The 12760-nt window shown below is 39.0% G+C and overlaps 1 protein-coding gene across 3 annotated transcripts in view; it reads right to left on the bottom strand.

Moving 5' to 3' along the window:
- The window catches only part of EPB41L4A (erythrocyte membrane protein band 4.1 like 4A), a 266948-nt gene that overhangs the window by 112282 nt on the left and 141906 nt on the right, over positions 1-12760 (bottom strand). For all 3 annotated transcript variants that reach the window (XM_068534088.1, XM_068534102.1, XM_068534096.1), the window contains exons 3-4: positions 7609-7660; positions 1175-1253 (exon numbers count right to left, since the gene is read on the bottom strand). In XM_068534088.1, the coding sequence (XP_068390189.1) occupies positions 1175-1253; positions 7609-7660 (131 nt within the window). The remainder of the gene's footprint in view (positions 1-1174; positions 1254-7608; positions 7661-12760) is intronic.

Raw genomic sequence — 12760 nt, 5'->3', positions numbered from 1 at the left:
AGATGAAAGGATAGAATAGAAACAAGACCATAGACTGTCTTAGTTATCAAGGAGATGATTTCCAATTTTCTGAGCAATGCATTAGGCTTTACTCAGGCCAATGACGGGTTCACTAGGAAAACTGACCATTTAGAGTTAAGTTAGGGAAAACGCTTCTGTTTTTGCTACCACATGCAGGCAGGTCACTAGTGGAATAAGTGAAAACATAATGCTATTGTCTGCTCTTTATAAGCCATTTTCAAATGCTGGCGTGGGCTGCTTTAACAATATAATCAATACCAATCAGAAATTCTGTCTTAACTGAAATAAGATATTTGATGACAAAGGTAAAGTAATGCATTAAAAAACACTGGGTTTTTTCTCTCCCTTAATACTAAAAGCAATTATCTTTTCATTTTCCATAGAGATTAATGAAATCCCTGGACAGCTGATATTTAAGCTACAACAATTAAAGAGAAGTGAGTGGCTTTTCACGTTTATAATTACATATGCAAACTCAGCAACAAAATATTGTCCCTACATGAATGAACTTATCCATGAAACAGAAACAGACTCACAGACATAGAGAACAGACTTGTGGTTGCCAAGGGGGAGGTGGGGTGGGGGAGGGAGGGATTGGGAGTTTGGAATTAGCAGATGCAAACTATTATATATAGAATGGATAAACAACAAGGTCCTACTGTATAGCACAGGGAACTATATTCAATATCCTGTAACAAACCACGGGAAAAGAATATGAAAAAGAATATATATGTATATGTATAACTGAATCACTTTGCTGTACAGCAGAAACTAACAAAACATTGTAAATCAACTGTACTTCTATAAAATAAATTTTAAAAAATATATATCCTCCATTTACGCAGTTCAGATGGCTACGTTTACAGGACTACAAAGACTGAATGCATCCTTCACAGTAACAGTACAGAAATATCCCATCACAGCAGATGCAGAATCTATTACCATGTCACCCAGGTCCATGCCATTGTTCAAACACATCTATCGTCAGACACTGAACTGCCTCACGCAATGCTAGTTTAAATTTAACTCTCACAGGAGTCCATTACAAAATGCCTGCAGACACCCATCCAAATATTTGACCCCAATTTGTTTTAAATAAAGCCTTTTGTATATGTCATACATGTACTGATCAAAAGCAAAGTCAGTACTATACCTGGTTATTTCTTCTTTAAGCTTACACGGATCTTCGGCATAGAATTTAATACCAAAATACAAAGTATACGGAGGTCCAGCTAAAAATAAGAAATAGAAATTAAATTTCACATTATAAATAAGTCAAAGTAGTAGTGTAATATTACACAACTACTAAAAATTACACTCACCAAAAAGATTTGCAAACCATATACTGGATAAGGGGTTAATATCCAAAATATATGAGGAACTTACACAACTCAATAGCAAAAAACAAATAACCCAGTTAAAATAATGGAACCTAAATAAACATTTTTCCAAGGGAAACATTCAAATGGCCAAAAGATACATGAAAAGATATTCAACATGGCTAATCATCAGAAAAATGCAAATCAAAACCACAGTGAGATGCCAACCTCACACCTGCAAGAAGGGCTATTGTCAAAAAGACAAAAGTGTTGGTGAGGATGTGGAGAAAGGGGAAGCCTTGTGCACTGTTGGTGGGATGGAAATGAATCAAACCATTAGGGAAAACAGTATGGAAGTTCCTCAGAAAGTTAAAAACAGAGCTACCATATGAGCCAACAATCCCACTACTGGGTATTTATCCAAAGGAAATGAAATCAGGATCTCCAAGAGATGTATGCACCCCCATTTTCACCGCAACATTATTTACAAAAGCCAAGACATGGAAACAACCTATCAGTAGATGAATGCACACAAAGAAATGGGATATACATACAGCCATGAAAAGAAGGAAATCCTCCCATTTGTGACAACATGGATGAACCTGGAGAACATTAAGCTACGTGCAACAAGCCAGACACAAAAAAACAAATACTGCCTGATCTCACTTATACGTGGAATCTAAAACAGTTGCATGCCTAAGTGCAGAGAGCAGAATGGTGGCCGCCCAGGGCCAGGAGGAGGGAGACATGGGAAGCTGTCGGTCAAACAGTAAAAAGTGTCAGTTATGCAAGATGAATGAGTTCTGGGGATTTAATGTAGAGCTTGGGGATAATAGTTAACTATTGTATAATACTACTGTATGACATACTTGAAATTGGCTAAGAGGATCGATCTTAATTTAAATCTTCTCACCCCACGCCCACCCCGGTAACTATGCAGAGGTGATAGATAAATTATTTAGCTTGATGTGGTGCTCTTTTCACAATGTATACATCTGTCAAAACATCAAGTTGTACACCTTAAATATATACAAATTTTTTATGTCAAAGATACCTCAACAAAGTTGTTTAAAAAATTACACTCACCAAGAATTTCTAAAGACAGAAAACGCAAAATGAAAAAACAAGAGTTCAGAATTGGGCAATAGTAAGGCTTCAACTATGTAGTTATCTATGTTTATGTGCTCATAAACACAAGAAAAAAGACAGGACCAAATACATTAGAATATTGCCAGTTCTTCTCATCTCTGGTTCGTGAGATAAGCACAAGTTTTACTTATTTCTAAATTTTCCATTTTTCACATTTTCTACAACATATGTATTTTTTCATAATGAAGAAAGATTACTGATAAACAAAATGAATAGTTTTAAAAACCATCCTCCTACCACTATTGCAAAAAGTAACCCCCAAAATCTGCAAAATGGTGGAAACAATTTAAATGCTCAGCAGCAGGTGGGCCATTTAAGTCAACCACAGGACATACACAGGGTACCATTCAACCGTTTAAATGGGCAGCGGGGAACTTCATGTACTGATGGGAAAAGATCACCAAGCTCTATTTCTGACTGCAGAAATATGACTCCTTTTGTGTGTAAAAGAAAGTTATCTGTTAAAATATGGGCCCACACCCCAACAGAAGAATGCATAAGAAATTACCAAGAGTGGCAAATTTTGGGAAGAGGGACTGTAAACTTTTTTTGCCCAGCTTTACTGAGGTATAATTGACAAATTATAAGATATTTAAAAGTATACATTGTGAAAGCATTACTCCCCAGCAAGTTAATTAACACATCCATCCCCTCACATACTAACTTTTCCTTTCGGTGAGGACATTTAAATTCTACTTTTAGCAAAACTGATAAGTCAGAAACTTCTTACCATGTATATCTCTTACCATTTAAAAACAAAATTATCAGTGAGGCTATGTGGTAGGATTAGGAGCAATATTTGTTTCATTCTTAAACTTTTCTGAATCTAAAAATATGTTCTTACATATTTAAGAACACATTTCTCATCTCAGTCATTTACCCCACACAGAAGAACTACATGCACAAATACCAAACATATATGAAACAAAATCTGGAATTGTACCTGGGAAAATATAAAATATAATTAAACACTCATACTGTGCAAGAGGACACAAGCCCCTTCGTTTGCCAACCACATTATATTTTCACTAGAAATATTTCTATTTCAGAAGGTACAAATATAACCTGCACTGTTTCCAAAACTGCATACTTCTGAGCAATGTGGTAACTAGATCTTATATTAAATCTGTTTTAAAATGGATCTGTTACCTGGTGCACCAAACGGTGGTCATAGTTTCTAATTTTTTTCTCCAACAAAAGCTCTCCCACACAAATAAAAAAGATACGAAACAGGCACCTGTGTAAAAATACTTCCACCCACACACTGTTATCCCAAGTCTCTGATACTGTATAACAGACATACAGTTTATTTTCATTTTTAACTAAGTAAATAAAGTCACCAATTTAGAAGCTGGGGAGAGGAAGTTACATAGAACAACAGATAACAAAGCCATAATGAATTTATAATATATGAACTATGTTATTATTTATTATTATTATGACACACAAGCTATGTGTATAAAACCCCTGTTCCTCGCACACAGAAGGCAAGCAACACTAGGGCCTCGCCCTGCTCCCCTAAGCTACGCCTTCCTGTGTAAGGCACTCCTTAGGTTGGAGCTTTTTTAGAAACTAAATTTTAAAAGAAACTTTGTTACAATTTATCGTTAGAGTGGATTCCATATGTCCGAGTTCTATGTTTCTTTAATCCCTGTGTTTCTATTTGTGACAAACAGGCCTCTACCCCTGAACACGGATGTCAAGGAGGCACTGACTATTAAATATTTAGAAGAGCCGGGAAGTCCACCCGCTGCTGATCTGTGCCAATCAAGCTCTGGGTTACTGAGCAGATGGGTCCACCTGCACCTGCAGGACACGAGGGTTGGCATGTGGGGGCAGGAGGAGCACAGATGCTGCTGAGATGGTGCACAAAGGCAGGAAGGCCTTGTCCAGACTCCAGAGCTGCTTTTATGCTCTGGAACATGACAGATTACACCCTATTGACCAAGCCTAGATAGTTGAAATGTATTTAGTGACGAGCAGTTAAGCAGAAATTTGAAATACATATAATTAAAAACATTGTTTGGACTAATTTTCTTTTAGGACTTTTGGCCCAAATCAGTCCTCCCTTTCCCACTTACATACAAAGTGTCTGGGGTCCAAATATATAAATTACTATTCGACTGTATTTGATAATGTGCAAAAATGTTTCCTAAACATCTGATTCCCAACAAGCATCTGGTAACATATGCAAGGCAGGAAAAGCTCCAAGGAGGTAAAGCAACTCGCCCAAGATCCCAATGATGAGAACCACGTTTGCTAGTACTTAGAGTTCAGTGCCTGCTGGCCACTAGTCCATACAGGCTCTCAGGGAAAAAATATAACACCTTCAGAGCAAGCAAATACTTCATTTATACATCACTGTTTTATAGATCAATCAAAGGCTAAAGAAATGGAGATTTTGGAGCAAGGATATGTCTACCCAAGTATTTTTTGGCCTCCTAGCCTAAGACTGACTATAAATATCAGGTGCTGGTGAAGTAAATTCCTAGATTATCATCTTGATCTACGTCTTTCCACAGAGCCTACCTTTAAGAAATTCTTATGTAAAGTAAGTTAATATTGTTTTACTCTAGCAAAATAGACAGAAGCCAGAAACTGGGAATCCTCTAATCTACCTTTCGTGAAGACTAATTTCAAGGCCTTTAATGATAATAGTCTCCCATTAGCTCAGGATAACTAAATCATAATGCACCTATGAGAATCCTGGCGACTAGCAAATTTTCTGTCATTTTTACAGATATTCCTTCTGACTTATCTGCTGGAGATGTGAGAGCCATTCTCCCTCATTAATTATCAAACTATCTTATGAGATAAAAAATTATGCATTATTCACTTACATAACTTTTCAATTGTAATATCAGTGTTTTATTCTTCCTGTACATCAAATTTTTAACAGGATGACATTTATTTAGGATGAGAAAGTAATTGCATTACAGATTATAGATATTAAACATAATATTTCATGCCATGTAATGAAATATATACTTCAAATGCTCTTAGGAACACTTGAATAATACACCTTAAATAAAATAATTTGTATTTTTCTTCATCATTTGGGTAGAAATCTCAACTTTTTCTTATAAAAAACCTTTGCGTTTGTTTTAAAATAACAATTCCTGAAATTTTTGAACTGGTATTTTTATTTTATTTATTTATTTTTTTATACAGCAGGTTCTTATTAGTCATCCATTTTATACATATTAGTGTATACATGTCAATCCCAATCTCCCAATTCATCACACCACCACCACCACCCCGTCCGCCACTTTCCCCCCTTGGTGTCCATACGTTTGTTCTCTACATCTGTGTCTCTATTTCTGCCCTGCAAACCGGTTCATCTGTACCATTTTTCTAGTTGAACTGCTATTTTTAAAGTAAGTGGTTCAAATGGACAAGACAGATATTTACTGTATTTATTATTATACCTGAATCTTTTGGAAAAGTGCAGATTTCTAGATCCCAAGGGATGAGACTTGTTAAATTGGAGTGCCTACCATTCACATGAGGATACCTCTTGGAAGTTATCTGCATTCACATCTAATCACATGAACTTCCTGCTTCCCCTCAGCCTTTAGTGGGCAGTTTGCTCACTCAAGAAGCACGTGGTATTAGAAGTCAGAAGGTCAGGACTTCAGTCATCCCTCTGCTGTCAAGCAGCTTCTCATCCATGGCAGGTCATAAGCTGTTTCTGATTAGGATTTACTCCTGTGTAGGCGGAGTAGGCAGAACTTGATGATGTCTAAGGTATATATTTTGAGGGTCCTTTCTCATCTCATAGGCCTCCAGCCCCATCTTTGAAACCTGTTGCCCACTCCCATCCAGAATGCTGGCCCCCCTAGCAGCTATGTGTGCACTGACCTTGCAAAAAGCCTAGACATAGCTTACAGGACTGAAGTGAGCTACTGACTCGAACTGGGCTGGTCCGACACCCGCCCTAGAATTCGGAATTGCAATTCAGAGACAGCCAGTGCACTTCTGCCTGTGGCTAGAGCTGTAACTTGGAAACTGAGGAGGCTTCCACCACAGAGATGGAGGGGCAAAGAGAGCCAGGCCACAGACAGAAACAAAAATGATGCTGATGTTCACAGAAGCAGTACTCACTGAGTTCCTGACCGTTCGTGCTGCAGTTCTTAGTTCCCAATTCCTTTCTGAGGCACAGCTCGGTTCCTGCCCTTGGGGTCCGTAAAGCACCATGTGACCCATTTTACCACGGGGAGTGAGCCAATACACATGGAAAGTACAGACTCAGAATGGGGGTAAGAAAGGCCAGAAGAATCCACTAGATCTTATTAGCAATAATTTGTACATTAAAGCAAAATGGTTTAATGATACAGTTTCAGTTTGGGAAGATGGAAGACATTTTGCAGATAGACAGTGGTAAAGGTTGCATAACAATGTGAATGTACTTAACGTTGCTGAATTGTACACCTCCAAGTGGTCCACCTTATGTTATATACTGATATTTTACCATAATTTTAATAAAGACGATTTAAAAATAACTACTCTTCTGCGTACTTAAGGGCTGCAAGTGTCTGTGCACATGCACATTTATAAATAAAAACTTGGGTTATGGAAAGTAACGTTAATGAATATAACCTTAATTAGACTCTGAGTCACCTTAGTAAGATTCATATTGATAAAACTGAAACCAAAACAGATGGGTCCTTTCTGAAGCCATAGCAATCTTTCAGGTTACGAGGGCACTCCTTAATTACCGACTCAGCCAACTGAATATTGTGAAGGGCAAAACCACTCCTTAACCCAAGAAACCCAAGCACTTTAAAAGGTCGAATGTCCACCTCTTTTTCAAACCAGTGCCTCTCTGCCTTTTCTGTCTGAAGGTGAGATTTTAAAGACAATGGAAAAGTCACAGACCAAAGTCCAGGCCAGGTGCACACAAAAGCCAGATTCGATACTCAGATCCACTCAGAGTCTTTACCTACACAAATCTAATCAGAGTTTGCAGAGACCTGGCGATGTACAAACACCCATCTCCATATTCTGGCACTCAAGTGCTAATATTCACCTACGCAATATTAAAGCCTTTTCCGCACCCATCTAATCATGGACATTATACTGTTTTCAAACTTTAACAAAGTTAAAATCAAATACCTACTGTTGATCAGTTCTTTGTGTTCAGCTAGGGTTTTCGCAGGATCCAGCCAATACTGTGTGAGGAAGAAAAGGGTAATTACAGAAATTAGTTGCTTTTCATTGGCCTTCGCTTCAAGAGTATTTGGAAAGTGTTATGTTTTTAAATAACGTTTAAATAATAAGTAAAACATTTCATTTATGATATACACACGTAAACTTACATAAGAGTTTTCTGCTGCTAGAACATTAAAAGAAAAGAAAAATGTCAGTGTTTGGAGAGAAGCAGAGAAGAGAAACAGGAGAGAACCCATGCTGGGTTCTTAGTTGAATTCTCGTACTGGTTATAAGATCAGTAACATCAAGATGCTAGTGAGTGAGCTTCTTACCGCCTCTGGTGGGAAAACAACGGCTGCAGAGAATGCCCCCCAATCTCTTTCCAGAGTCCCTATAACAATTCCCCTACAGACATGTCTACCCCTAAAATGTCTTTACTCTTTTCATGTCCAGTCCCATCCCTTACAGGTATTGCTGCTAGATGTAAGGAAGAAAGCAACCAAATCAAATCAAATCCTCATTAAGTATCCAGGAGAGGTGGCTCAGCACAGTGGCTGAGGGTTCGAGTCCCAGAGCAGACCAGTCTGGATTCTGTCCTGCCTCTCCCCTCATCATCACCATGTAACTTGGAACCAGTTACTGGACCTCTCTCTCTGAACCTTCTTCATAGGCTTGCTAGGCGGATTAAATCAATTAAGTCATGCAAAGTCTTCAGAATAGCCCCTGGCTCACACTAAGCATGCAACACATGCTAGTGATGATTATTATTAAGGTGTGATAGTCATTCTTAATAAGTGCCACTAGCCAGTCTAAGGTGCTTGCTTATTAATTCAAATTAATTTTTGACGAATAGAATTTTAGACAGTGATGGGAGAATTTGGGGCTCTGTGGAGAGGCCTTCCTTTAAATCTCACCTTTGTGAAATAAAATCACTGAAAGAAAAAGAAACAAGCCTTCTGCCTCTTCTTCATGTGGAGGAAGAGGAGGGGAGAAGCAAACCAAGTACAAAGGGGGCACCCGGGGCTCCCATGGAAGCACACAGTCGAAGGGATTCCACTGCCTGGAAAGTCGGGGGTGGTGGGCAAGGTGGAACCTTCACCCTCATGTTCTTGCCAAATGCTGGAGATTCCAAGGGCCGAGCTAACCAGTTTCCATCTTCTCATGTTCCTGGATGAAGAAGGAGCAATTCTCATAGCAGGGAGGTAGGAGCTGGTCCACCTTGAGCCACTTCATTCCTCGCACTCTTGTGTTTGTCCTGGTGAAATCATTCACACTCTCCTGACCACACTGGGTCAAGAATCACAAGCCACAAAAGGAGTCTAAGAGAACCTTCCTGCCCAGCTTCCCTTTCCCTGCCCCTCCACTAAGGGCAGAAATGCTTGCTCTGCTATATAACAGTAGCAGTAATTATAAATAGTAATTATAATATTTTATACAATCCCCTTACCTTTTATTCTTAATTACATATAAAAATCATTCACCCTAAATGAATGTCATAATCATTTTATTGTAAGATTTTATTACAATACTTAACTCTTTTTAGGTACACATAATCTTCACTATTTGCAACTCCTAGAGCAGTTTCAGATTTTCCAACTTTTTCAAAAGGTAACCAATATAAATGGGTAGCAACTTATGACACAATGTTCACTATTCCGCTCCTTATCGTGTCTCAATTTTTGAAGGTCTAGAAACACTCACTTTTAAAGTAAAAAAAGATATATTTGAAGAAGAGGCCATAATCAGTGAACTGCTTTTGAAGCCCACAATGGCTAAAGATGTGGCTTTGGTGTTAAAATAAATGGCTCCCAGGGAAACACTGATTCATCCAAATCAAGTAAAATCAATTCAAATGCTCAGCTGTGCGTTGGACACAGAGCAGACCCCTTCCTCTAGGTATATAAAGCTATGGCTGCTTCCCACAAAATGGAAACATTAGGTGGGTGGACTGTTTCTTGCAATTCATGTTAAACAAAAGGGTTTGACTATCCCTGGATTTTTCAAGTAAGATAAAACCAAGGAAAACACACTCAACCATAAACACTTGCATCGGGTTTCTATTGCTGCCATAACAAGTTATCACAAATGTAGAGGCTTACAACACCACTCATTTATTAACTCCAAGGTCTGCAGATGAGTTGGTTTCTTTGCTCTAGGTTTCACAAGGCCAAAATCAAGATGTCAGCTGGCTGGGGTCCTGGAGGGTTATTTGGGGAGGAGACCCTACCCACAAGAGCACTTTTGGGAGGAGACTTGGAGTTGGGCCATGAGAGGCCTTCCCAGTTTTCTCCAGATGTCAAGGCACACATAATACTAGGCCTTAATTTTAGGCCTTACACTGCACTAAGTGCTTGGGGCAAGAAAGGAGGGGAGGGAAGAGGCCTCTGGTCTTCCTCCTCTGTCTAATCTCATCTCGAAACCAGTAAAAGACAGAAATTGCAAAAGAGTCTCCTTTTCACATCATCCTCCCCCCCAAAACAAACTTTACAAACATTTTCCTCAAACCAAATCGTTGTCTGTTTGTTTTCCCCTCCAGAATGATTTTCAGTCATTAAAAAGCCGGGTACAGAAAACAAGAAGGAAATTTTAAACTAAATGTAACGGGAAAGACTGGTTAATCTCTTAAAATTTTTCACCTAATGATAGTCTGTACACTTTTAAAATAAATCTTTCCTTGAGAGCAATCAGATTTGTGAGGTGAAAAAGTATAATGAAGTTTCTGAGACAAGTAAGAAATTACAATTTTGCAGCAAAAAAGGAAGAGTCAAGACTCAGCCAAAGGCTGCTCACTGCACATTAGATACGCCAAATATCAATCCAGCGCTCGCCACGCACGCATTGCATTTGATCTAAATGGAAACCAGGGGTTACAGAGGTCAGACAGTGATAAATGCCCCAGAACGTACATAATAAAACACGAGCCACCAGGTTCCATAAGCTAGCATCTTAAAATGTAAAACCCACTTACGCTCAGCCAAAGGAAAGAAATGACCTTGGAACCAAAGCAGCCATCCCATGATGGCACTTGTCACCACACATTATCAACAAGCAATCAAACATAGCACATGTGTGATCACCATGAAACACGTCAGGCAGCTGCTCAATCACCAGTGAGAAAAAAGGGCACAGAATTTGGCAATGAACACAGTATCACAGTTTCAGTTTTAGGGTCTACATTCAGAATATTCACCTATATCCAGAATGGATGTAGGCTCTAAAACTGTGACACCATTCATTCACTTAACATTTGTGGAATACCCACTACATATATTCTTTATATGTCATGTCAGATCTTGTCTTGGGGAGTGTAGCAAAACACAAATGACTGAAACTTTTCCCTAACCGTGGGGCACCCACAGTTTACCAGACACATAGACACAGAGTTGAAATATAATGTGGTGAGATGATCATGTGTATAAGATGAATACATATGAGATAAAAAGATGATGTAAAAAGAAAATGAGCTCTTCAGGGTAAGTACAGGAAGGCATCATTGAAGAGAAAACCTTTGAACAGCATGCTCGCAAATAAAAAAACTTGCCCAAAATAGAAATGGAGAACACAGCCCTAAGTTTTTATAAGAATGATATCTAACAGCTCCACTGCTCTTAAAGCTAATGGATCCATTTTTAAGTGACAACACAGAACATACTACTCCAAGTCCTTTATAGCTGAGGACTTCCTGAAATCAGTGCTACCCGATAGCTAGTAACTGTGCAGCTAAGAAATCAATGTTCCTGAAGGACTTCCAGAAAAAGAAGACCTGACGGACTTCCAGAAGCATTGTCCCATTCAGTCTTCCCATCTGTCCTGGGTTGGGGGAAAGAGAGAAGCAGAGAGCTGAGCAGTGGTCACTGTGGTGCTGGGCTACAGAACAGCTTTCCTGAACTGCGCTTGCTACCTAGACAGTCACGAGGAGAGACAGCCCCCTCTCTCTCATCATCTCTCAACATTCAAGCTGTTCAGTCTCTAGGAAAATCTTTCCATCTTGCCCCCTTCCTGTCCCCCATCTCCTCTCTCTCTCCTATTTCAAACTTATATCCTATAGTTCTGTGTATCCTCACAAGCTGAATTAGATCCTATTCTGCATGAAGATAAGGTGACAATTAACCAAAACAGACCCTGCTCTCTCATCCTGATTTCTACAGTTGGCTTCCTAACACAGGAGAACGTTAACAAACTGTTACCTCAATACCCAATCGCTAAGGAGTCAAGATAACAAGCCCTCCTTGGCAATGACTCTTTGCCAGGGTGCAGGAGTCCAGTAGTTAGGTGGCCTTACCTCTTCAGTCCTGTCAACCTTAATAATGGCATTTACGCAACCCGAAGAGAAATGACAGATGGGCACAAGTTCCTTCTTACTCTCTGACAGTCCTGGCTAAATGCCCTGAGCATCTTTTATCCACCTTGGCTGATCATGTCTCGATTTCATCAATTTGCTACGTAACAGTCTCAAAATTAGATTTTAAAACTCTAACGCTGTCCAGTAAACCAATATCCTAATCTTCAAAAGATATGTATTAAATTCCAACCTTCCATTTGTCAACTGTTCTTCTGGAGTCTCCTAGAGCTCTAACAGTAGAATAAGCCCTAAAACATCTTACATAAAGCATGGACAGCATCAAATAAAAAGAGCTTTGCTGCATCTTATTTAACATGGAGTATAATTCTGACTCACCTTTGGAGAATTTAAGAATACCACAATGATATTTAATAATGTTTCCTGTAGATCAAAAAAGAAAAAAGACTTTAAAAGCACACAGTCTTCATCAATATAACAAAATAACTTCTTGATCAAAGGGACTATGAAAAGTTGACAATCTATAAGTGACAATGGAGCCAAAAAGATCTCAAAAAAGGATACTACGGCTCATTCCTGGGGAGTTCTAGGACGACATAATTTGCACATAGGTTCCCAGAAATCCAGGACTGTGGTGATAGCTATTTGTGCTTCGTCCACACCCATTTTCCAATGCCCCTGTATAGACACATCTCAGGCCCTCTAAGCAACATTCACAGGATGTGGTTTTAATTTGCTCCTCGGCATCAATCACAGAAGACTTAGGGACCTCAGGTAAAACCACCGTAACAGAGCTAACTCACAGCAGGGACAGAAACCA

The sequence above is a fragment of the Eschrichtius robustus genome, chromosome 2 (genome assembly GCF_028021215.1).
Source record: "Eschrichtius robustus isolate mEscRob2 chromosome 2, mEscRob2.pri, whole genome shotgun sequence".
Classification (NCBI taxonomy): domain Eukaryota; kingdom Metazoa; phylum Chordata; class Mammalia; order Artiodactyla; family Eschrichtiidae; genus Eschrichtius; species Eschrichtius robustus.
Note: the sequence above shows the minus strand (reverse complement) of the source record. Positions and strands in the feature narration are given on the sequence as shown.